This window comes from Pelmatolapia mariae, linkage group LG7 (genome assembly GCF_036321145.2).
Source record: "Pelmatolapia mariae isolate MD_Pm_ZW linkage group LG7, Pm_UMD_F_2, whole genome shotgun sequence".
Classification (NCBI taxonomy): domain Eukaryota; kingdom Metazoa; phylum Chordata; class Actinopteri; order Cichliformes; family Cichlidae; genus Pelmatolapia; species Pelmatolapia mariae.
Window position 1 is genome coordinate 39,110,036 of NC_086233.1, and position 25,866 is coordinate 39,135,901.

At 39.6% G+C, this 25,866-nt stretch overlaps 1 protein-coding gene across 1 annotated transcript; it reads right to left on the minus strand.

Annotated features, from left to right (window-relative positions):
- Positions 1-5,489: 5,489 nt before the first annotated feature.
- Positions 5,490-25,062, minus strand: LOC134631768 (sodium- and chloride-dependent GABA transporter 3-like). Its single transcript, XM_063480320.1, has 15 exons — positions 25,029-25,062; positions 24,102-24,242; positions 22,049-22,183; positions 21,454-21,591; positions 19,297-19,408; positions 19,047-19,179; positions 16,102-16,236; positions 15,805-15,908; positions 14,822-14,946; positions 14,581-14,693; positions 12,523-12,660; positions 12,321-12,423; positions 9,728-9,828; positions 7,945-8,115; positions 5,490-5,591 (listed from the first exon to the last, which is right to left on the minus strand). The coding sequence occupies exons 1-15, from the start codon at positions 25,060-25,062 to the stop codon at positions 5,490-5,492; spliced, it is 1,785 nt and encodes a 594-aa protein (XP_063336390.1).
- Positions 25,063-25,866: the final 804 nt, after the last annotated feature.

The following is a 25,866-nucleotide window of genomic DNA, read 5'->3' on the forward strand; positions in this document are numbered from 1 at the left end:
TCAAGCTGTCCACCTTTTGCTTTCAGACATCTGAGTTCAGATGTAAACCAGGGTGCTGAGTGGGTAAATGATACAGATCTGGTTTTTAGTGGAGCAACAGGGTTTAAAATATTATTGAGACTGTAGTTATAATAGGAAACCAAATCCTCTGTGAGCAGGTTATTAAAATGCAAACAACCAGAGAAGGTAGTAGAAAGGGTATCAGGGTTAATTTTCTTAATATTCTGGAAAGAGAAGGAGCGAGGATTTTTGGTTATAGAAGATGTCATTTTGATATTGAAAGAGAGGAGCAAATGGTCAGAAATTGGTAGTTCATCAGCTTTGCAGTTGGAAGGAGTAAGTCCAGAGCAGCAAACTAGGTCCAAGGTATGGCCCTTAGTATGAGTAGGAAAGTTTATATACTGTTTAAAACCAAAATCACCACTGATAACAATAAAAACATTAAAATGCTTGATTAGCAGATGTGCGACAGGAATACATATGACCACAGCATCAATAACAGATGAGGGCAATAAATCCAGGACTGAACCACTTTTCTTTCACAGACATTGTGATTTGTCCACCAGAAGCTTGTTGATGGCTACCAGAATGTGCTGGTTGGAATGCAATTTGCTAGGAGACATTTAACTTTTGACCTTGTGTATATTAGAGAAAATGTAAACTGAATTCCAATTTGTGGACACAGTCATTAAATCTGTATGCTGTCCATCATTCCACCCTGGAAAAAGAACAGTTTAAAGAAATCTTTAAAAGCCCAAAATTATTATGACATTCATGCCCATGGCGAGTGGATATACACTTCTGTAAGTACCAGTCCATTTACCATTTCCCTGCATACTACTGCTGAATCTGAAGTAGTTTGCTGTGGGTATCATTTGCAGACTTGATATTTTGAACAATATGCATCGGTTATGAAGGCAAGAAAAATACTTTCTCTCGACAAAGATCATTACATTCACCATGTGGCATGTGTAGTATGTAACAAAGTCTAAACAACAATAATTACGAGAGATGGATAAATACAGTAAAAGATATTTGTAGGAGCCTACTTGCAGTTTAATTTGAAATGTATGCTTTTATTTTGATAGTGCAAGAAAAAACAGGAAGTTGGGCGAGAGGACAGTGGAGCCACATGGTTTTTTGACCTCGCAATCTCTCTTCATCCATTTTGAATTGAGCTTTATAAGTAATTTGGAGTTCTGTTGCTGTGTACCTGTTTGGACTTTTGAAGTAAATATTGAGAAACTATCAAGGACTGTTGGGGGGGGGTTGGATATGGAAAGAGGGACTAAGTGGAGCGTCAAGCTAAGGCTCCATTCGCAGGAAACCTACAATATTGTTACACTGATTTTTTAAAAGCATGTAGATATGCGACATCATCATAAATGTGGAACTTTGTTTATGAGGGGCAACATGTTTCTATGCAAAATATACATTTTGCTACCAAAACATTACCAAAATAATATTATTAACATTATTATGAATATTATTTAAACAAGGCAAGGCAAGGCAAGTTTATTTATATAGCACAATTCAACAACAAGGTGATTCAAAGTGCTTTACAGAGACATTAAAAACAAAAACAAATAAAAAGCACGATTTAAAATTGATTAAGACAAGCAAACAAACAAACAAACAAACAAACAAACAAACAAAACAGTATTTAAAATCAAAACAGTAGATAAAATCAGAACAATAGATAAAATCAGAACAGTAGATAAAGTCAGTAGTTAAAATGTAAGTTTTGAAATTTAAGCTTAAAAGTGTGGATTTGGTGCTTTATTCAAAAGCAGCTGAGAACAGGTGAGTCTTCAACCTGGATTTAAATAAACTGAGTGTTTCAGCTGATCTGAGGCTTTCTGGGAGTTTGTTCCAGATATATGGAGCATAAAAGCTGAATGCAGCTTCTCCATGTTTGGTTCTGACTCTGGGAACTGATAAAAAACCGGATCCAGATGACCTGAGGGATCTGGAAGGTTCATACTGGGTCAGGAGGTCACTGATGTATTTTGGTCCTAAACCATTCAGAGCTTTATAGACCAGCATCAGAACTTTAAAGTCTATCCTCTGACGGACAGGCAGCCAGTGTAAAGACCTCAGAGCTGGACTGATGTGGTCCACTTTTTTGGTCTTAGTGAGGACTCGAGCAGCAGAGTTCTGAATGAGCTGTAGTTGTCTGACTGATTTTTTAGGTAGACCTGTAAAGATGCTGTTACAGTAATCAAGCCTGCTAAAGATGAATGCATGGACTAGTTTTTCCAGGTCCTGTTGAGACATCAGATCTTTTATCCTTGAAATATTCTTGAGGTGATAGTAAGCTGATTTTGTTATTGTCTTAATGTGTTTTTCTAAGTTTAGGTCTGCATCCATCACTACACCCAAATTTCTCGCCTGGTTGGTGGTTTTTAGGTGTATAGATTGAAGTTCTCTGGTGACCTGTAATCGTTTTTCTTTGGCACCAAAGACTATTACTTCAGTTTTGTTTTTGTTTAGCTGGAGAAAATTGTGGCACAACCAGTCATTAATTTCCTCAATGCATTTACCAAGAGCCTGTACAGGGCCTCGGTCTCCTGGTGACATTGTGATATATATTTGTGTGTCATCTGCGTAGCTATGATAGTTTATTTTGTTGTTCTTTATAATCTGTGCCAGTGGGAGCATGTAGATGTTAAACAGAAGGGGTCCCAAGATGGAACCTTGGGGAACTCCACATGTGATACTTGTCTGCTCAGATGTGAAGTTACCTATTGATACAAAGTATTTCCTGTTTTCTAAGTATGTTTTGAACCAGTTTAGTACAGTTCCTGAAAGACCTGCCCAGTTCTCCAGTCGTTTGAGTAATATGTTGTGGTCAACTGTATCAAATGCTGCACTGAGATCCAGTAAAACTAAGACTGACATTTTTCCACTGTCTGTATTCAGACATATGTCATTAAACACTTTGGTCAGAGCGGTTTCAGTGCTGTGGTTCTGTCTAAAACCTGACTGGAAGGCATCATAGCAGTTATTCTGTGTTAAGAAGTAATTGAGCTGTTGAGAAACTGCTTTTTCAATGATCTTACTTAAAAATGGGAGGTTTGAGATCGGCCTGTAGTTATTCATTTGTGTCTTGTCAAGATTGTCCTTTTTCAGTATAGGTTTAATTACAGCAGTTTTTAGTGATTCTGGAAACACACCTGACGTTAAAGAAAAGTTTATGATCTGTAACAGGTCTGACTCTAAAGTCTTTGAGACCTTTTTGAAAAAACTTGTTGGCAGGACATCTAAACAGCAAGAGGAGGAGTTCAGTTGACCTAAGATGTCCTCCAGGTCTTTGCTGTGTTAAACACAATGAGATCAATATTTCTTTTTCAAGGGAGACCTTTTAACGAAAAAAAAAACACCCCATACTGTGGCCCCTCACTATATCGTGGTTCACCTTTTGCGGCCTCGCTGTTTCGCGGATTTTTTTGCGTGCAATTTTGCATCCTTTTTTTTTTCTTACAGCGCATTGTGTTCTGCGTCCTGATTGGCTGTAGACCATTATGAATCAATCTCGTGCCGTGTCTCCTGTACAGTACAGAATGCGTCCAGCTTGTCAAATTTACATAAATCTTTGATCGCTAGCAGTGTGACTCTGAGGTGCTGTACTGTATGTTTGTAAGTTTGCTCTCCAACAAACACAACAATGTCGAAGCGCTGTTTTTGCATTCTATAATACTGGATTTATTTTTCTACGAAGGTTTGAACTTTTGAGGGTGTTTAAACAAGAGAGGGAAGTGTGGAAACGTGTATAAAGTGTGTAGTGTGGGGTTTAACAGCCTTAAAACTTCTATAATAATTGTAAAAAAGTTGGCTACTTTGCGGATTTCACCTATCGCAGGTTTGTTTTTGGAACGTAACTCCGAATTAACGATAAACGAGGGACCACTGTACAGAAGAACCCTGAGACATAGATCCACATAATAAAGTGAACAGTTATCCATGACAAAATAAGAAAAGCATGTGCAAGAGTAGTTGTAGATAAATAAAAGAATCTATTTTCAAAATGTGCACGTGTTCTGTATTGGATTCCAGAATTGAATTTAAAATCCTTCTACTCACATAAATATTCTTAAATAATCAGGCCCCAGCTTATCTTAAAGAACTTATAGTACTGTATCACCCCATTAGAGCACTTCGCTCTCAGACTGTACCTACTTTGGGTTCCTAGAGTATTTAAAAGTAGAATGGGAGGCAGAGCCTTCAGCTTTCAGGCTCCTCTTCTGTAGAACCAGCTTCCAGTTTGGATTTGGGAGACAGACACTATCTCTACTTCTAAGTTTAAGTTTAAAACTTTACTTTTTGATAAAGCATATAATTAGGGCTGGATCAGGTGAACCTGACTCCTCCCTTAGTTATGCTGCAATAGTGCTAGGCTGCTGGGGGATTCCCATGATGCACTGAGTGTTTCTTCTTCACTCTCTGTGTTTATACGCCACTCTGCATTTAATCATTAGTTATTATTTATCTCTGGCTCTCTTCCACAGCGTGTCTGGGTCAGTCATTTCCCCCTCACCCCCAACCATTCTCAGTAAATGGCAGCCCCTCCTTGAGCTTGGTTCTGGTTTCTTCCTGTTAAAAAGGAGTTTTTCCTAGTGGTGCCGGTTTAGCTCAGTGGGTGAGCAGGTGACCATATGCTGCATGGAGTTTTTCCTTCCTGCTGTTGCCAAAGTGCTTGCTCATAAGGGGCCATTTGATTTTTGGTGTATTTTTCTCCGTGTTATTAAAGGCTCTGTAACTTACAATATAAAGACCATTGAGGCAAATGTTGGCACAATATAAATAAAATTGAACTGAATAGAATTAAATTCAACTGTTACTTTTGTTATGTCTTCTGAACTAAATGTTGAACTCTCATTGTTGTGAGGAAGTACAACTTAAGACCAGTGAGCATGAAGACTGGGAGAGTGGAAACTGGCCATCCATTGGTTCACAGTGGGAGTGGTTTATCTGATGAGATTGGAGCCACCTAGGTATGCCTATAATCTTTTGCATGCATGTACACGTCTCTGCACATGGTATGTGCAGCACCACATTCTGCTGACCCCTAGGTTGAAGTCAGAGTGGTTCAGTGACTTAAGAAGAGGCAGCAGTAGCTGAGACACCTCAAGACAATTTGCTGCAGAAACTATTTTTCACTAAAAAAAAAACATGCCAATTAAATATTTACTGGGCTGGTATTTCTCATCTCTGTGAACTAGACAAAGATTGAGGAATGTAAATTAATTGATGTTAAGGTAAATCCACTTCCAGTGTTCTAATGTGTAATAAGTGCCAAAAGGACAGTCATCAGACTTTCCCCTCATTATTAAAGAAGGTGCTGCAAGTGCTATTACAAGGGTAAATGACCAAGACGCAGATTTGTCTGAGCACTCAAATGTCAAAGCTTTATTTTCTAGTAATATTTATTAAGTAAAGAATATGAATACATAGATTAATATATTTTCCATCAGAAATACTCTCTCTACTCACATCTCAGTAAGTGACACTGCTTTAATCTCTAATTCATTTTGGATATCTTCTGGTCTCACCGTGGGGGCATCAACAGGGCTCCAGATATCGATCACACGCTGTTGGGGAAATTAAAAATGACAACCAGACAAAGAGAAAGATGGTCAAAGAGATGTAAAATATAGAAAAAGATGTTGATTTCTGGCAGGACAAGCATGAAAACAATGAAGCAGGTGAAGCTCACTGATGAAAACAGTCAGTGATGGCATGAACATGGAAGCAGACTGTGACCCTGGAGGGGAGGGAGATACAGAAATGGGAACCGTATTGCCATCCATTATTAACTGGATGCAATTATGGAAGTATCAAAGCAAATGCTTTCATACTCTTACTGGGGACTCAAGCCAATCTTTAGATTTTAAGTCACACTGTCTTATTGACAAGGACTGAAGCACTGATCTTTCAATTCAATTTTTCAATTGAATGTCATTTATATGCGTAACAACAACAGTTGCCTGAACAACATGTTTTCAAGCCTAGGGAGTGAGAACGGTCTGGCCTGAAACAACATGCTCTATCTCCTGAGCCAAAGCCACCTGAGAAGGCACTGCTCAGTGAAAGTGTGCAAAGTGGCTACAGCATGAAAGCCCAGGCAGTGTTTGTCTCAAGCTGGTACTTTGTTGTGCACAAATCCTGTGTTAGATATCAGATTTTGCATCCAGTTTTGTATTTGTAAAGCTCCATAAATAAGAAAAGGGTAGTTTTAAGAAGTAAACCAAAAGTTACACAAAGACATTTCCAAATGAGAGCCTTCCACATTCTCTGAATGGTGCTCTAATTATACTCTTTCAAAAAGCTAATATTTAATCCTAAAATATCATATGTAAAATTTTAGGGTTAAAATATGGCAGTTTGATACAAGAAGTTGATGATAAAGACTTGAGCAGATTTCCAACTGGAAGGCAGGGTTTCCGTAATGTGCCAAATAGTACACAGAATAATCAGCTATAGCTACACCATTTACACCACTGTTGAATCCCTGTTGTGCTGTAAATGATAAATGGACTGGTTCTTAAATGTCACTTCTCTACTCTACCTGAGCACAACAGGGCCAAAAAGCACTTTTTTCTATGCTTTTTCTACACATGTGCTTTCTATCTAACATTCACACATATTCACACTCTGATGGATGCATTGGGGAGCAACTTGGACTTAGTATCTTGCCCAGAAATATTTAGTATGGAGACCAGAGGAGCCAGGGATTGAACCACCAACCTTGCATGTAGTAGATCAGCGGTCCCCAATCCCCGGGCCTCGGACCGGTACCAGTCCGTGAGTCGTTTGGTACCGGGCTGCGAAAGTTGAGGCTCAGGTGTGAAATGTATGGTTTTCAGGGTTTTTATCGGTTTTCAGCGTTATTTTGTTATCGTTTTTATCGTTAACTCGGTTTTCTTGGGTCTTTTCACGTGTGTTATGAATAAATCTTCTTTTTTTCGGTACCGGTACTAGTTTTATTTTGTTGTATTTATCCGCGACACCTTAAAGGCCGGTCTGTGAAAATATTGTGGGGCATAACCCGGTCCGTGGCGCAAAAAAGGTTGGGGACCGCTGTAGTAGATGATCTACAACCTGACCCTAGCCCCAGCTATAAGCTTTAAATTAGCAGTTTGCATCACAGGGGCTGTGATGGACAGGTTCAGTTTTCAGTGTTAAACCGAGGCACACCATAGCAGCAACATATATGTTGTTTTAAAGCATATCTGTGCACTAAATCATACTTATTAATAATCTCTGTCTCTCTTCCACAGCATGTCTTTATCCTGTTTTCCTTCTCTCACCCCAACCAGTCGCAGCAGATGGCCGCCCCTCCCTAAGCCTGGTTCTGCCGGAGGTTTCTTCCTGTTAAAAGGGAGCTTTTCCTTCCCACTGTCGCCAAAGTGCTTGCTCATTGGGGATCACGATTGTTGGGTTTTTCTCTGTATGTGTTATTGTTGGGTCTACCTTACAATATAAAGCACCTTGAGGCGACTGTTGTTGTGGTTTGGCGCTATATAAATAAAATTTAATTGATTGTTTATTTTTTAATCATAAAATGTATTTGATATTATACAACAGACTAATGAGTACAGAGGGATCAGAACTTGCTTTAGAAGACACCAATTTTTATGACTTCTTGAACCTGAAAGTAATCCAGTGTCATTTTTTAATTGTCAGTAGGCTGTGGCATCACTGCTTTCAAAGTGATCAATCACACTGGGGCCCTTCTTCCTTTGGGCAAGTCACAATGAATACCTGCACCCATGAAATGAAATGATTTGCTTGTGATTATGCTTTTTTCCTCAAATGTGACTTTGGACAGAGATGTTATCAGAAGGGTTTTTTTCTTTATTTGTGTCTAATGCCTAGTTTATGTTGAAAGTTTCATAAATATATCGCTGGAAAGAAAAGTCAGAATTGTTTCAGTGCTGTTACCTTTCTGAGGGGGACCTTGCTGAGGCAGATCTTGCTAACAGCCCAGATGGGTGCTACAACCACAGAGGAGAGGGCCATGACCCAGCCCAGATGGTAGGCCCAGTTTGGGTACATGTAGCCTCCATTGGATGTCAGGGGCTGGTAGTCCAGAAAGAAGCCGACGAAGCAAACCTTTAAGGAAGTAACAGAAGAATAAACAGGCAGCACTAATATCATCAAGCATATGAACAGATAGTATTGTTTCCTTAGCAACCAACATGTGCAACTTTTCATTCAGAAATTACACTGTTTTTAATCATGATTTTTCCTTTACTTCTTTATCTTTTAATTAAATTTTCTTTCATTTTTAACATGCTACTATACTAGTTGTATGCATGCAGTCACATGGTTCTCCATCTTAAATGTTAAGCCTGAGGACAAGATGACTTTGGGCCACTGAGCAACAGTCAGTCACCATCTTCTGACATCATCTCTGCCTCACGAGTAGCTTGATATTAAGAATGTGACAATTGTAGTTCCTCTCCTGAAAATCTCTGTGTGGTGGCTCTTGATGCTGTCACCAGCCCTCTTGGCTGCGATCCTTCCTGTGTTTTGTACACCTTTTCCTAATACACTTTCCCTTTCCAGTCAAATTTCCATGAATACAGCAAACTGTGAACAGCCAGCGTTTTTAGCACTGATCTTCTGGGGTTTACCCTGCTCCATGTGCTGGACAGAGAGAAACATGCTATAGATGCTGTTTGAACACCAATTTACTCAAAGTCAAAATGTAATGTTCTAATATAATGAAATAGTGAGTTCCTGATTTTTATTAGCTATGAGCCCAAATCATCAAAATGAAGCATTCAAGACACAAATGGTCCTTTTTTTGAATGTTACAAGCTGGCTTATCAGTTCCATCATTCTTTGTCTTATCTCCAGGTTTACAGCTGCTGGTGAACAGCAGCTCTTGTGTTGCTCGTGCAGCAAATCCACAAAAAGTCTCACGTGTTCTTTATACAAATTCTACTTATATTACAAATATAATATTGTATTTTGTCTATTACCCTGCAATGTGTTATACACTGAACTGATCTGAAGGCAATCTATGTTACCGGGATTAAATTTTTCACAATCTAGGTTCCAGCACTAAAAGAAAATCACTACTGGACAATATGTTCCAGCTAGAAACACCACATTTGGACAAACCTCAGACTTGATTGTTTTGATAACAATAAAATCTGTAGAAACACCAACCAAACCAAAATTATTTGATTTGCTTTACTCATTTTAACATCACATGCCAACAGTTATTGCATAAAACTGCACAGCTGAGGTCCACTGTGGGAGTGCAAATTTTGGCTTCCAGCTATTTATAGCAGTGTTGAGACAACAGAGGGCAGTGCATGAGATTTGTAATCAGTCCTAACTTCTCTGAGACACAAACTAGACATGTTTTCTAAGTTCATCAATGGCACAAAATCAAATTCTTCCTGACTGGCAACGTTGGGTCCATCTTCATCTTCACAGCTGTTGCCACTGAAACCTTTAAATGAACTAAAACTCAAAGCAGCTGAACCTCTGTCTAATGATGTAGCACTGCTCAGTGAACAATGCAAACAGACACACTCCTTGATCATGTTGTCTAGTATACAGGCACTGTGCAATAAACCATGGCTAGATCACCCTTAAAACAACAGGCTTTGCCTTCTGTAACATTTATCCTGAATCAGGTGCAAATAAATGTTTTAATAAGTAGCTTAAAAAATGTCACTCCTGCAGATCTTAACAATGTGTAACTCACCACAGAGATCAGGGGGGTGAAGTAACGCCAGCACAGCTTGAAGAATACCGATGGCCTGTGTCCTGTCATATCTTCAACTACATCACACATCCGTTCAGCCCCTGAATGACGTACAAAACAATTCTTAAACTAAACTTTAGTTCTTTAAAACTTTTACAAGTAAGAGCGTGTATTGGAATTATGACAGTGAAACTAAAAGTAAATTTATCAAAAACGATCCCTTTTGCAGTTTCCCTTATGCAGTTTTGCTGTATGTTAAAGCAATTGTAGAGAAATGTATTGGTATAATATATTACATTATATTTTATACATTATATTATATTATATTACCTACCAAAGGACTTTATGTACAGTTAGGTCCAAAGGTTTTGGACAGTAACACGTTTTTTTATTTTGCGTTTTCCTCTGTATGCAAACACTGTGGACTGTAAGTCAAACAACGTGATTGAAGAAGTGCAAACTTAATTTAACTAATTTGAATTGACTCTTTAGGATTTGCTGCCATTTGTATACAAAGTCCAGTTACGTTCAAAGGTTCCAAAATACAACCCCCACATCCAAAAAAAGTTGGAAGTCTGTGTAAAATGGAAAAAAAGAATGCAATGATTCACAAACCTCATAAACCCATTCACAGTCATTCACAGATTTTCCAAAGTAGCATAATTCCTAACTCTCCCAAAACTGCCCACTGCAGTAGAAACAGCCCAGCTACTCATTCAGCATGTTTTCCATTTACATAGTATCTCACTAGATAAAGTTTCTGAGAGAAGAAAATTCATTTCGCAGCTTTGGAAATCATCCTGTAATGCTTTCCACTTTGCGCTGTGCAGATTCTTTACATCCATCTGCCTGGCGCTCCTGGATAGAACGCACCCACATGCCATATTTGAAGGCTGGAGGTTGCAACAATTCTCCAAAAAATCATTGTCTTCATTATGTTGAACACTAGACTCCTCTCATTCCTTGAGATTTTTATATGTGTTGAGGAAGTAACCTTGACTTTTCTCATTTCCTTCAGTTCCTTGTCAACTTCTCACCTGGTTTCATTATAACCCCGGAAGATTATATGTTTGCACAGCTTCCTTAAATAAGGCAGTCTCTATAAAACCTATTTCATTCTGCCCTGCTAACATTGTGTGTCCTCTCTGACTCCCTGAGTATAAATCTGTGGAGCTGAGGATCGTCTCCTGTGCCCTTTCATTAACTCCCATTATTTACTGTTTAACCAATAGACCTTTAAAAACTGTCTGCTGCTCTTTGCTTCTGCTCACTGGGAATGTTATTTGCCTCATTATCACAAGTACAATAGTAAAAACTTGATAGCATAAGAGTCTGGGTGCTGAACTGGCCTGCATGCAGTTCAGACCTCTGACTTAATAAAAACATTTGGAGCATCATGAAATGAAAACTAACAAAGAAGGGCCACGACTGTAGAGACGCTACAATCCTCTATCAGCAACATTCCTCTAATAAAAGTGCAGCAGATCAGCTGCTCTCCTCAGCTTTATGTTGCTGCTATCAAATTCTCAGTATTCAGTATTCTGTTGTGAGTTAAATGTGGGCTTATGAGATTTTTAGGTGCAAACCTTCTTGAACACTGTGTAAATGGAAATAAACCAAATTCTGTTTCATCACTTGAAATACTCTATTAGGTCTTTATTGTGGACAACATCAGTTGCTGTTTTTGGGTTTAGATGAGGTGACTGAACTGGCCATTGAGGAATATCCCATTTATTTACCTTGAGAAACTTTTGGGTTGCTCTCTTTGCTCAGTGTTGCAGCATTAGTCTAAATGTGAGCAGAGTACAGCCCTGTACCCTTCACAGTTCATCCTGCTGCTTCTATCAGGAGTCACATCATCAACAAACACCAGTGACCCACTTCCACTGGCAGCCATACACGCCCATGCCATAACAATGCCTCGTGAGTGTTCTTGCCTTGGTTAAATGTTGTAAAGATGGTTTTCTTAAACAAGTGAATCATTCAGTCGGCAAACTGTCAGTCAGTTATCCATGTCCTTTTGACCCAGTGAAAAAGGGGGACTGTGTATAATACTGGCTGTACTTCTTAAACAGTTAATGCAGTGCTTTTTTTAACCCCCTTGAATTAAAGATGAAAATCTGCACTTCAATCACATCTTGATTGCTTGATTTAAAATCCACTACAGTGGAGTACAAAGACGCAATATCACAAAAACTGCATCACTGTTCAAAAATATGTGGTCTTGACTATATCAGGCTTCTTGATGCAGTTAATGAGTCTTTAAAGGTTTGAAATAAGAATTATTAATAAACTTTTTCAGTATCACAGCCTTCTTTAGGTTCTGTAAACTAACTGCAGACTATAGCTTTACATTGACCACACTGACATGACAGTGGTATTTAATTTTTACTCTCACTCTCAAAATCAGAATATGTTTGTCCCCAAAAGAAAGATTCTCCTAAACTATAGTTTAAAGCCAAAAACCTCAGTGAACACTGAGGTGTTTAATTTAATGCTAACTCTGGTTACCTATTTACAATTTAAATCCAGCCCTTTGTGTATTTTCTGCCTCCTGATAACAAAGGCTAATAGCGAGGAATTCAGGACTTACCAAAGCCCCAGCCAACAGCCCCACATTGGAGCAGACCCACAAATAATATACATGCTCCATTAGCAGCATAGTGGTCAGTTAGCTGGAACAGATAGACTCCTCCCTGGACAACAGACCACAGTGACATAGTGTACATATACACTGAAAGGTGTATTTCGACTCCTATGTAAATCTGTTGCGTGTTAGCTGTCTTGTGCCGTACCTGAGTGGTGAGGGAGATCTGTATGATGAAGCAAACTAAGCAGAAGACTATGAGGAAGACTTCTCTGCGCCAAGGTCTACGCATCTGTCCTGGGAACATGTCAATCACTGATGATGTTATAGTCTCCAAGCCTGTAAACTAGCACACGCACACAGGGTTGAAAAAAAATATATAAATGACAATGAAGGAGAATAAAGTCAAGCCTGGTTTTTCTTCTTTATGGGTCAAGACAACAATGAAAGAGAATACAGTTTAGATCCACGGGCATGAGAGCCATGGTAATTTGGGGCTTTTAATCATTTCTTAAGCTTTTGTTTTTCCAGGATCAAATGATTGTACAGCATACATCTTTAATAACTTTAAAGATTCATTTTGGATTTTCTTTAATGCACACTGAGTCAAAAGTATACATATACATACATCCCTACTAATATTTAGTGAAATGTCCCTTAGCATGTTGCACCATGTTCAGGTCCTTTTGCTCGCCATTAGCAAGCTTCTGTCATAATGCTGGCTGGATATTCAATCACTCTTCTTTTCTTCACACTTGTAAACACGAGGTCTTACTTTAGTAGTGGAAGAGAAATGACGAATGATACCAGAAGGCTTCAGGTGAAGGAGCCCTGCATGCTTAAAAATGTCCACAAAAACTATGGTGTTTAACAAACCCTCAGCTAATCACAGCACTGGGAAGCTTCTGAGCTCAGATGCATGGTAACAACATCTCAACAGAACACTACTGGTGTCTGAACTACAGGAGTCATATTGTGTCTGTATGGCACCTCCTAAACTCAGCTGTCATTCCTCTCAACCCTGTTACTACAGAAGGATTTCTGATTTGTATGGATACTATCTGAACTGCATTGGAACAAGAAAAATTAACTACATGTGCATCCACTGTCACAAGCTCTGACAGTAAACCACAGTTCAGTTTGTATATTGTTGCATTATCAGTTCTGGACAAAATAATAAGAGAGAGACCAAAGTGTTTCATTTCTAAGGTTTTAGGTATCAGAACATAGGAAAAGTTATCCGGTGCTTGATGGGAATCGAAATAACATAAATACAACCTCAGATGAACGACACTGCATGAAACACAGTGTAATTATTTATTTAACAAAAACTAAGTGGACCCCATGACAAGTTAGCTTTTGGAACATCTTTGGCAAAAGTAATTTTTTTTTTTACGTATGACTTTATTAGTCTCAGATCGTTGTGGACGAATTCTGGCTCAGTCTTTTTACAGCAGTGAGGTCAGCTCATTGAGGTTTACATTCATTTATGCAAAAGTGTCTTAAAGTCCAACCACTGGTTAGGGGAAAGGTGCTCTGTTTTGTTTTTGTTGAACTGATAATTAAATGGTATAAACTCTAAAAATCTTGCTCGTGATAATTTTAGATCCTGGTAAGGACCAGATAATATTGCCTGCTCTGCCGGAGGTTTCTTCCTGTTAGAAGGGAGTTTTTCCTTCCCACTGTCGCCAAAGTGCTTGCTCATAGGGGATCATTTGATTGTTGGGTTTTTCTCTGTATGTATTATTGTAGGGTCTACCTTACAATATAAAGCGCCTTGAGGTGACTGTTGTTGTAATTTGGCACTATATAAATAAAATTGAATTGAATTGACTTGAACAAATTTTTTGTGTCCTGATACATAAAACCTTTTTTAGAGTGACCCGCGGCCCTTTGCCACATGTCTTCCTCTCTCTGCCTCCACTTTCCTGTCAAGTCTTCACTGTACTTATCTAATAAAGCCAGAAAAGAGCGCTTTTTTAAAGTATCCATTTAGTTTACTATGACAACTAAATATGTAGGTAGAATAGTAGGGTGAGAAAAAAATCAAACAGGATTTTTGACAGGATTGTTAGGAGTTTCATAAGTCAGTGTAATGTTATGAAGTGCTCTTTAAGTGGTGTCATTATTCAAACAAGAAAATCCTGAGTAGCAAAGTATTTTTGATTCATGTGTTTGCAGTGAAGCAGCCTGAGCGGCCGCGACAAGTCTTAGTAAGTTAAACAAAAAGATTTTGGGGGAATAGCATGTGAGAGTTTTACCTTACCACTGTATCAATCCCCAACAAAATGAGCATTAAGAAGAAGCATGCTGCCCACAGCTGAGGAACTGGCATCATGGCTGCAGCCTGAGGAAATGCAATGAATGCCAGTCCAGGGCCTGGGAGGACATGAGAGTCATTCACATATCTGTCGCCTCTGCTTGACTTGTATCATATCGTTTGCAACAAATTTGTGACGGTTAAGATAAAATACAAAATTTCGAAATACAAAAGCTTAAAATCCTACCTGATTCCACCACCATGTTAATAGGAATTCCCTGTTTATAGGCCATGAAGCCCAGAGCTGAGAAAACCGTGAACCCGGCAACAAAGCTGGTGGTACTATTCAGCGCACACAACCACAGACTGTCCCTGAGCGCACACACGCACACACGCACACACACACACACACACACACACACACACACACACACACACACACACACACACACACACACAGTGCGGGTTTGAGTAAGAGTATTAGACGACAGTGGTCACTTCACTGTCCCTCAAAAAAAGGGACAGGGTGACACTTTCTACTGTGTAGCAATCCATAAGCGTCTGTGAGCTGAGAAGCAGCTGCTGGAGAGGAATGTTGTCCCATTCTTGTCTGATACAGCATCCTTGCTGTTCAGCAATCCTGGCCCTGCTTTGTCCTGTTTTTATTTAGAGATGCTCTAAATGTTTTCAGCTGGTCAAGGGTGTGGTCTACTGGCAGGCCAGTTCTACTATGAAGCCATTGTGTTGGAATAGCAGCATTATGCAGTTGTAGTATGTATGTATGTTGCCTTGCTGAAATATGCACAGTCTTCGCTGAAAAAGACTTGACCTGGACAGTAGAATGAGATGGGATGTTGCTCTAAAACCTGTATATACACCTACATCTCATTTGTCTTTCTATATACAACATGAACTGTATTGAAACCCAGATTCTGTGCAGCAAAGCATTTGCCGAAGGTAACATTAAGTGCACTACATACATCACACACTGCCTAAAGTGTGGTGCTGATGTAGTGAACCACTGGCTCCGTTTATGGTCACTGGACTCTGGAGCAGTGTTACCATGTTCCAACAAATATCACTGCTGAGCTCGTCTTCTCTTCTTTCCAAAACCATTTGAATTTTGTCTCTAGCTTAAACATTAACTGAGTTACAGTCATTTGAAGAACGTTTGTGAAATGGGCCCGTCAGCAGGCTTGTGGTACAAGAGTTAATGATCACATTATTTACTTGTAACAGTTGTTGTTTTTTCTGTTGTAGCTGCCCAGTGTGATCAAGCTCCCTGATGAAACACCATACGAGAAGAGGACCTGAGCACAAGCATCCATCCAGACCTGATCAAAGATTAGAAAAACACGTAAAATAAAGTCATCAGTACTATATCATGCCGTCAGAGAGATGTTGTTACTTTGCAGCACAACCGATCGGTAAAAGGTTTAACTTTCCAGGATTAAAGCATTATACAATAAAACAATAAAAGTCCTTTCACAAATGCCGTATCTCGAACAAGTTTAAAGGTTTCCCCACCTGAAGCTCTGCCAGACGAGAAGGATCTGGATACAGGTAGTAGACCACGCCCTCCCAGGCACCTGGCAGTGTCAATCCCCTGACCAGCAGGATGGCCAACATCACATAAGGGAAAACAGCTGTGAAATACACCACCTGAAAGCAGACAGAAATCATTTTGTTTGGCAGAATGAGGAAATATCCTGTAGTATTTTGTCTTTTTTGCTTTCATTTTCCCGCTTGTATTAACATTATTTTTATTCATTTGTTGAGTCATTAATTTTTTGCTTTTTCTGTTTCCATATATTAACTGTAGAGACCTGGAGTCTGCACACAGTTTCCAGTCTCCTAACTCCTTGTTTGTTTCCTTTTTTTGTATGATACTCTCAACAATAGCAATACACTATTTCAGTCTGCTTCACAGTTCAAGAGCAATGAGCACAATCTCCCAATATGTATAAACAGGAGCAAAGGGTGTGAATGTTAGACAGAAAGCACTTAGGATGTTTATCGATTACAGCAAGTCATCCAGGTCCTGAAGCAGCAAGCAGCCCCAGACCATCACACTACCACCGCCATGTTTAACTGTTGGTACGATGTTCTTTTAATGAAATGCTGTGTTAGTTTTATGTCACATGTAACAGAGTCAAACCTTTCAAAAAGTTCAGCTTTTGTCTCATGAGTCCACAGAATATTTTCCCAAAAGTCAATCATCAAGTTATTTTTTGGCAAATGAGCAAACGAGCCTTTGTGTTCTTTTTGGTCAGCAGTGGTTTTCTCCTTGGATTTCTCCCATGGATCCATTTCCCCCAGTCTCTTTCTTACTGTTGAATCATGAACTCTGACCTTAACTGAGACAAGTGAAGCCTGCAGTTTTTCAGATGTTTTTGTGGGTTCTTTTTTGGCCTCCCAAATGAGCCTTCATTGTGCTCTTGAGGTAATTTTGGATGGAAGGTAGCTCCTGGGAAGGGTCACCAGTGTTCCAAGTTTTCTCAGTGTTCGGTTAATTGGTTTCACCATGGTAACTAAGGCCTTAGCAATGGCTTTGTAAACTTTTTCCAGACTTATAGATGTCAGTGTCTGTGACCTCAGGTGTTTCTTAGATTGTGGCATGATGTGTTGGTTTTGGAGATTTTTTTATAGTCTATGTCATTTTATCGAACAGGTGATTCATCAAGCGTGGGAATAATCAGAACGAGCGGGGCACAATAACTTTTCCACACAGGGCCAGGTAGGTTTGGAGAGCTTTTTTCTTTTAATAAATGAAATAATCATTTATACACTGCATTTTCTATTTACTCTGGTTATCTTTGTCTAATAATAAGACTTGTTTGATGATCTGAAAGATTTATTTATTTATTGTTACATCCACAGTCATGTCAATAATACCACCATTGACAAGAATACGGATGAACAAAAAGATGAAACACCTGCTGAAAGCACATGACCAAGCATCTAAATTTAGGGTCACAAAACAGCCCACAGTAAAACTTCTAAAAGACATCTACAGGAAATGTGCAGACAATTTTGCATTTACCGGGGACATTTAGAAAAGCATTAGAGCTATTACTGACCCAAAAGGCAGATCTGTTTCCCCCCCATAGTGATGTCACACTGGCTGGTAAAATGAAAATAGTTGGTTTCCAGAGCTAATAGATCTACAAAGGATACTTTATCTCTAGCTCTCCACATAGCCCTGACCCATCTGGAAGGACAGGGCTCAAATAGGGGTGTTAGTTCTTGACTATAGCTCTGATTTCAGCGCTGTTGTCTCAGCTCATTGACAAACTACACCAGCTGGGTCTCAGTTTACCACTATGTATAGCTCAAATTTCACAATTTTGTGACGCTGTGCAAAATCTAAAAACAGAATGTAATTATCTGCAAATCTGAATTTGACATCAGCAACACATCTCAATAAGGTGCATACCACTGTGTAGCATCCCTTCTTCTTTTAACAGCCTGTAAACACAAACCTAACCTTAACCCTAACCTTGGGAACTGAGGAGACCAGATTCTGGATTTTTGGGAGAGGAATGTGGTCCCATTCTTGTCTTATACAGGAGTCTAGCTGCTCAACATTCTTGAGTCCACTTTGTAATGTTTGTTTTTATTTTGTGAGGAAATGTTTTTAGTTGGTGAAAGGTCTGAACGGCCGGCAGGCGAGTTCAACACCCAGGCTCTTCTGCTACAAAGTCATGCTGGTGTAGTAGATGCCACACACAGTTTAGTATTGTCTTGCTGCTCAGAACAATGCAGCGTCCATCTTTTCCAAAAAGAATTTCCGATTAGAATTCGTCTGACCACAGAACAGTTTTCCACTTCTCTTCAGTCCATTTTAAATCAACTGTAACAGAGAGAAGATAACAGGATGTTCACAGTGCATTGTTTGACAGGAAACACAACTGGCGTGTCAGGAGGTCAAGCAGGTCATCTACTAATTGGAAAATTGATGGTTTGATTCCCAGCTACTCTGGTCTATATACCAAAGTATCCTTGCTACAGATATACCAATATCCTAGATACTGAACCCCAAGTTGCTCTCCGATAAGTTCATCAGTGTGAATATTAAACAGAAAGCACTTCTTTAAAAATGCTTGTATGTGAAAGAGGGATGTTGTGTAAAGCACTCTGAGTGCTCAAATAGTGTAGCAAAGCGCTATATAGAAAACATTTACCACAATCCTAGAGAGTGAGACGCCATGGAAGTGAAAATCTTCCAATCCTTGGGAGCGGAGGAGTACCAAAGGCCAATTTATAAGAACAAGATGGTTTTAAACCTGTTATGATGTTGGTTTGGATACAGTAGCATTGACAAAAAGACAGGAGGACATCTGGACAACTCCCAATGTAAATCTTATGCATGTATCTCAAATGGTTCTTCTCTGTTTTCTTCCTCTGTCAAACTTTGCCCATTCTGCAGAAAATTTTCATAGTATAGGTTTTTCATCTGAGTGTTTACAGACCTTTCCTGCTGAGCGGACGCCTTTCCAGATGCTGAAGTAGCAGGCCACCCAGCAGGCCAGGAGGCATAGCAGCACCTCCCATTTTACTGCACCAGGCTCCTCTATTCCTGCAGATATGGACAACACTTGTCTCCTGTGGAGAGTAAACAGAGATGGTTAGCTATGCATAAATATTTAACAAGAACATAGTGTAGTTCTGGTTAAATGAGCTGCCATGTAATGTGAAAAAAAGTAAAAATAGCTGACTCACTCCCAGAACTCTGAGACTGAAGATTTTGTGAGATTTCCCAGTGTCCAGTCTATTGTCGCGTTGCCACTGTGCACTGCAGTCTGGTTTGCAGAGGTAATGTCCACACAGCTATCTGTGGACATCAGTTCAGCGATGTAATGGTTAGTTCCTCTGTTTGAATGTAACATTGGTGAATAAAAGAGTGATGGGTGTTTTTGAATCTGGACAAAACAACAAAAACCATATATTTGTTTGTTTCAAGACACTGGCTGCAACACAGCGCAAATATGTATTTATATTCACATGAAACTTAAGGAATCAGTTACAAGTGATTGAAATGTAATGTGAAGTATCCAGTTCAATCCATAAGTATTTGGACAGCGACGAAGTCTTTTGCCTTTGTACATGGCTGCTGTTAAATCAAACAAGATTGAAGGGCAGATTTTAAACTCTTCCCAAGAGATACTTTGACAAAAGTTCTGTAAGAGCTAGGCATCGAACCATCGGCCTTCTGACAACCTGCTCTTTCTCCACAGCAACAGCCACCCAAAAAAAACCATATAATCAGTGAATCAGTGCAACATTTAGTTGAATCTGAACAGAGGATATCTGGTGATGTCTGTTTTGACCCTGCTGTTCTTGACAGTAATCAAAGTGTTTACAAGGTGTAAAGGTTTACGCCTTGTTGTAAACCCTCCAGGTTTACAGCATGGTGTGCCGGTGCATTCCTACTTTTTAAGAATGTATACGAGTGGGTCACTACTGAAGTTTAGGTTTGTTTTGGTTGCTCAGTCTAATGCTGGCCTCATTGACTTGTGTCAGCATCCCTTTTCTCGTTTTGAGAGTGCCAGTGAACAGCTACCAAATTCCAGTTCAACTCCTGGAATCAGTGCCAGAAACAATTAATGTGATTCTTCCGTTAAAACCCGCGAATTAAAGCTGAAAGTCTGCACTTTAATCGTGTCTTGACACTTTGATTTAAAATCCACAGTGGTGGTGTACAGAGGCTAAATTGTAGAAATACCAACCATATAACAATGCACTGCTTAAACAGCTATACATACACCACTCAGTCATAACATTATGGCCACCTGCCTGATACTGTTTTGGCTGCTCTTTTATTGTCAAGCAGCTCTGACCTGGGCCCCCCCTGATGGTGTGTTGTGGTATGTGCACCAAGATGTTAGCAACAGATCCTTTAAGTCCTCTAAGTAGCAAGATGATTTGGGTATTTTGGAGGGATTTTAGCAATTTAACACTTCAAACTCTTTGTTGTGCTCCTCAGACTGTTCCTGAGCCATTTTTTGCTTTGTGACAGGGCGCCTTATCCCGCTGAATGAGACCACAGCCATCAGGGAGTACTGTTTCCATCAAAGGCTGTATGGGGTCTGCAACAGTGCTTGGGTAGGTGGTTCGTATCAAGGTCAAATGCTGTCAAAGGTTCCCCAGGTAAGCGAGGCAGACACACCTGGCCATCGACTTGATGTAAAAGAAATTTGAAGTTTCAGGAGACCATGCAACCTTCTACCATTGCTCTGTGGTCCAGTTCTGATGCTGACTTGTGCCCATTGTTGGTGCTTTTAGTGGTGGACAGGGGTCAGTATGGGCGCCCATACTGACCCCTGCAGCTGCAGCTATGCAGCCTCATACACAACAAACTGTGATGCTCTGTGTATTCTGACACATTTCTGTGAGAACTAGAATTAACTTTTTGGGGCAGTTTGACCTGCCAGCTTTCACTCCTCTCATGCATCAGTGAGCCTTGGCCACCCGTGATCCTGTCACTGATTCACTACTGTTCCTTCCCAGGCAGATTTTTTTTCTGCTTCTAACTTTTACTTTGAGGAAAAAATCTGCACTTGCTCTTTAACATATCCCACCATATGCCATGATGAAGAGATAATCAGTGTTATTCACTTTACCTGTCAGAGTATTATGCCTGATCAATGTTTAGCCTTAAATCAGCCCTCTAAAGCTGCCTGCACCATTCTGAGAGGACCCGATTGAAGTCCAATCTAACAGCTCAGTTTGCTAACACATTCAAACTGCATTGAAGCATTGAGACTTGTTCTGTGGTGAAAGTTATAGCTTGAGCATATAAATAGGCTAGCTGCTTTCCTAGCAGTAGAGTGTGGGAGGACATGTCAGAAAAAAAGGTGCCTGGAAAAATCATCTGACCTGTGTTCCAGGAATTGTTGCAGGTAGCCCAGGGCAGAGGGTCTCGGAAACAGTAAACAAGATAGAGAAGGGCCCAGGCTAGAACAATGATGTAGACCCTGGAATATAGCTGGATCATGATGATAGAATAACCAGCTCCTGAAGAGAGAACGCATCCAAAAAACTAAATAAATCAATCAGTTTAAGCAGTAAACTCAAGAATGTCGATGTTAAGCAAAATAATTAGGCAAAAATAAGAAGTAAAGATGGCAGCTACATCTGCAAGTCTTAAGCCAGTGAAAGCAGGTTAAAAAATCTAAATGAAGTATATAGTATATAAATTATTGTTCAAAACGCCTGCAGAGAAAACTGGGACTAAGCCTCATTCTTTAATAAGTAAATGTATTACAGCATTCATCTGTTTTATTAAGACATGGCTGGGCTTTGGCTTTTCAAAAAAAACAAACAAAAAAAAAAAACCCTCTATTTTGCCTAAATTAACACTAAGCTTTTTTTTTGCTTTTAATATTTTTAACCTGAATTCCCATCACATACAGAACATTTTAAGATCCTCTGGATTTGTAAGTAAATATTTAAACAGAAATGATCTCATTACCCTGTGCCAGCGGGCAGAGCTTGGTCCAGCAGGTGATAGTGCCTTCCTGTGTGTACTGACCAATCACAGTTTCCAGGAGGAAGAGTGGCATGCCACACAGTACAGCAAAGAAAAGGTAAGGCAACAAGAAGGCACCTACATACACACGAACACATCAGAGACGATGAGAAAAGACAGATAACAAAAAATCAAGGCAGTGCTGAGGGAAGTTAGCAAACTACTGGAGCTGCAAAACGTTGCAATGAAGAACAGAGTGCCTAAGAAATTCAACAAGCTGTCCATTTCTGAGGCCTTAGAAACTGCCATACAGCCAAGAGACAGAAGGAGAATAAACTGTAGGCTGTACTCCACTGAACCATCCAAGGTGTACTCTCAGTGGTAAAGGAACAATATGAGAACAGCCCCACCGTGGCTGGAAATGGAGCAATACTGTATGAGCATCTGGGAGAAGGACACAACCCATGACAACAATGCTCAGTGGCTAGAGGATCTAAGAGCAGACCACAGCAACCTCTCTGAACAGGGTCCAGTAAGCATCACAGTGGCAGACATCCAAGAACAGGTCTCCAGTATGAAGAGTTGGACAGCACCAGGCCCCGACATGATTCATATCTACTGGCTAAAAAAGCTAACTGCACTCCATGAGCGTATGGCAGCACAAATGAACCAGCTGCTAACCCATGAGCAGACCCAGAATGGATAACTGAAGGCCGAACAGTCCGGATCCCCAAGGACCTCCAGAAAGGACCAGTCCCAGCTAACTACCAGCCAGTAACCTGCCTCAGTACCACATGGAAGCTCCTGTCAGGCATCATAACGGCTAAGATGAACAGGCGCATGGCTCAAGTTAATACTGAATGTGGAAAACTGCTTTTCATTTCTATTCTCAGACCACAGTGCTATCTAAAAACGACTTCTATGGTCATTGTTGTTCAGTTTAAATCCTTTTGTGTTTTCTCTGCCTGTTTAAATCGGTTTGCCCTTCATATCTAGATTTTGTATCCTTAATCGATACAATTCTATATTTTTCAGTTTTATTGTGTTTGTGTTACCATATCTATTTTGTTGTTTACAGTGTTTATTTTTATTGCTCATACCTTTTCATGTCATTTTAAATACTATGGCTTTGTGCCATAAGGTCTTGTAAGTTTATATACATGAGAACAAGGAAATAAGTCTGTGGTGGGCAGGTACATTTGAGGATTTTCCACACTAAATTTCGTACTGAAATAGCAAGCTAACCCTGTGCACTGAAGGTGGGAAAACATATAAGGAGTAAAACGTTGAGACGATGCACACATTAGTAATAGAAGCAGTAAATATGAGATTTCCAGCACAGCTAGCTGAGGCGTAACGTTGTGAGATCTTAATAAAAGATAACCATGAAACACTCCAATGCTCGCAGGCTGGCTGAACTCACTCAGTCTCAAGGATAATTTATTAAAGTGATTCACCTTTGTCCAGGTGTGAAACTACTGAATGTGCTCTACTTTGACTGTTGCAGTAGTTCTTTACCCTCATAAGTACACACTGCATGAGTATAAATGTAATGTACTTGGTAAAAGTCATTTTCAGCATTTACACAGTTGTAACTGTCTTAAGACAACATATTATTATTGATGTTCTCAAACATTATGTTACTCTGACCTAAATTTACTGCTTTTGTATTGAAGTTTGTTCTCCAGTGGCAGGTAGCTCACACATCAGCCCTGACACTTTCCATATGACTGGGTAGCATTAGCAAATTATAACCAACAGCCTGTTGTTCATGTTTTTGACCAAAACAAAAAAATCATTTTCTCTTGTTTGCTGTAATTGGAGTGAAGATCTAAGATTGGTGTGATTTCCTGTTTTTTTAAGTGGGCTGGAGCACTGTTGACTTTGGGAATGGCTGATATAACACATTGATCTGGACTTAATTTCACATAATACACATTTTATTTGTTACCACAATATAAAGATTTTCTCTTCTTTCCTGTTCATTTATTCATTGTAGATGTAAGAAAAGCACACGCAGGCAAACAGAGGGTTATGCTCATCTGTACATACTCACCTCCACCATTCTTGTAGCAAAGGTAAGGGAATCTCCACACATTGCCCAGGCCCACCACATTGCCAGCAGATGCCAGGATATATTCCCTTTTCTTACTCCAGTGTTCCCTCTTTTCCACATTACTCTGCATGTCCTTGTTTGCTTCTCAGTTCTCTGACAAGTACTGTCTGCACATACCCTTATTTATCTCTAGAGGCAGCACTGAATGTTTAACCAATGAAGTTTGCAGGAGCCAATCAAATATGTGATAGTTTATAGTTTTTCCTGTCTTTTAATCCACAGCTTAAAAAACGACACTGAAAGTTACTGATTATGTGTGTTAGTTACACAGTAACACAGCTCAACATGGGAATATGGGGCTTTTTGATTTCGCCGCAGGTTTTAAACACTCAAAACATCTGCTAATTCACATGTAAAATTTCTTCAAATTAATGTTTGAAATGAATCCTTTTTATAAACATTAAAACAACTCAGATACGCCGCTGCCAGTGCAACGAGAGGATTTTAAGTCAGCAGGCCAATCACAACTTGAGCCTTAAAAACATTTTGGTATTTTTATGAACATAATAAAATGAACATATCAACGATTTAAGGAGCTTTGACTGAAAGAATGAGAATTCTCCAAAGGGTGGATGGCCTCTCAGAGATAGGGTGAGAAGTTCAGTCGTTTCAGAGGGACTCAGAGTAGAGCTGCTACTTCTCCACATTGAAAAGAGCCAGCTGGATTACAAGAACCTACAGTGCAACTGCTGATGCCACTGTAGAGGTCCAAAAAACATACCTCAGTCATAGATTTGGTCCAAGGACACATGGTTCATCAAGGAACACAAACTTTGCTTTGAGAGTCTAACTGGTCTTTTTTGTTTTTTTGTTTTTAGTGCTGACATAACATGTTGACAGATGATGTGGCATGCTTCAGATCATTACCTGTTTCTCTTCCATCATTCTGATACAAGTTCATCTTGGTTTCATCTGTCCCCATAAAAATGTTTTCCAAAATTGTGCAGGGCCCCTTTAGATGTTTCTGGCAAAGTAATCTGGCCTTCCTGTTCTTGAGCGTAACCGGTGTTTGTACCTCGTTGTAAACTGTACTTTCACTCATGAAACCATCTCTTAATTGTAAATTTTGACAAAACATTTGCCTTGTATAGAGTGCTCTTGATTGTTAATTAACAATAAAACGCACATGTGAAATATTTATCTGTAATAGCACAATATGCAATGAAATAGTTCCCATTTATGGAAAGAAACCTTAAAATAAGTTTCTAAAAACAGTGAAAAAATTGTGAAAAAAAGGTAGTCTGCATTTTTGAATTACGGTTGTATCAGGTACTTCTCCATAGTTGTAGTATTATAGAAAGCAGATTAGGGGCTGCGCAGACCCAGTCTTGAGAAGACGACAAGAGTAGTGGCACGTTGTGCTGCATACTGGGGAGCAACACACCACCAAATCAAACGGAGCACTGCCCAATCTCACATAATCCAGTGTGTCTGTCAGGTAGTCACTGACATTTCCTGTAAATGACCTGTATGCTGTACACTATCCAGCAGTGATTGGACTGTGTTAAATGCATTGAAGAAATCAAAAAGGTTATTCTCAGTGATGTGATGGAAAGTGTTAGGATTCTGTCCCTCTCGGTGTTACGCTGACTTGGCTGAACAGAATCCTCCATAATATCATGTTTTGTCTTTAAATAATTTTAACACAAGAGATAGTCGACTGCAGAAGCGATCTTTTGGACAGAATGTTCTCATTGTGCTCTGT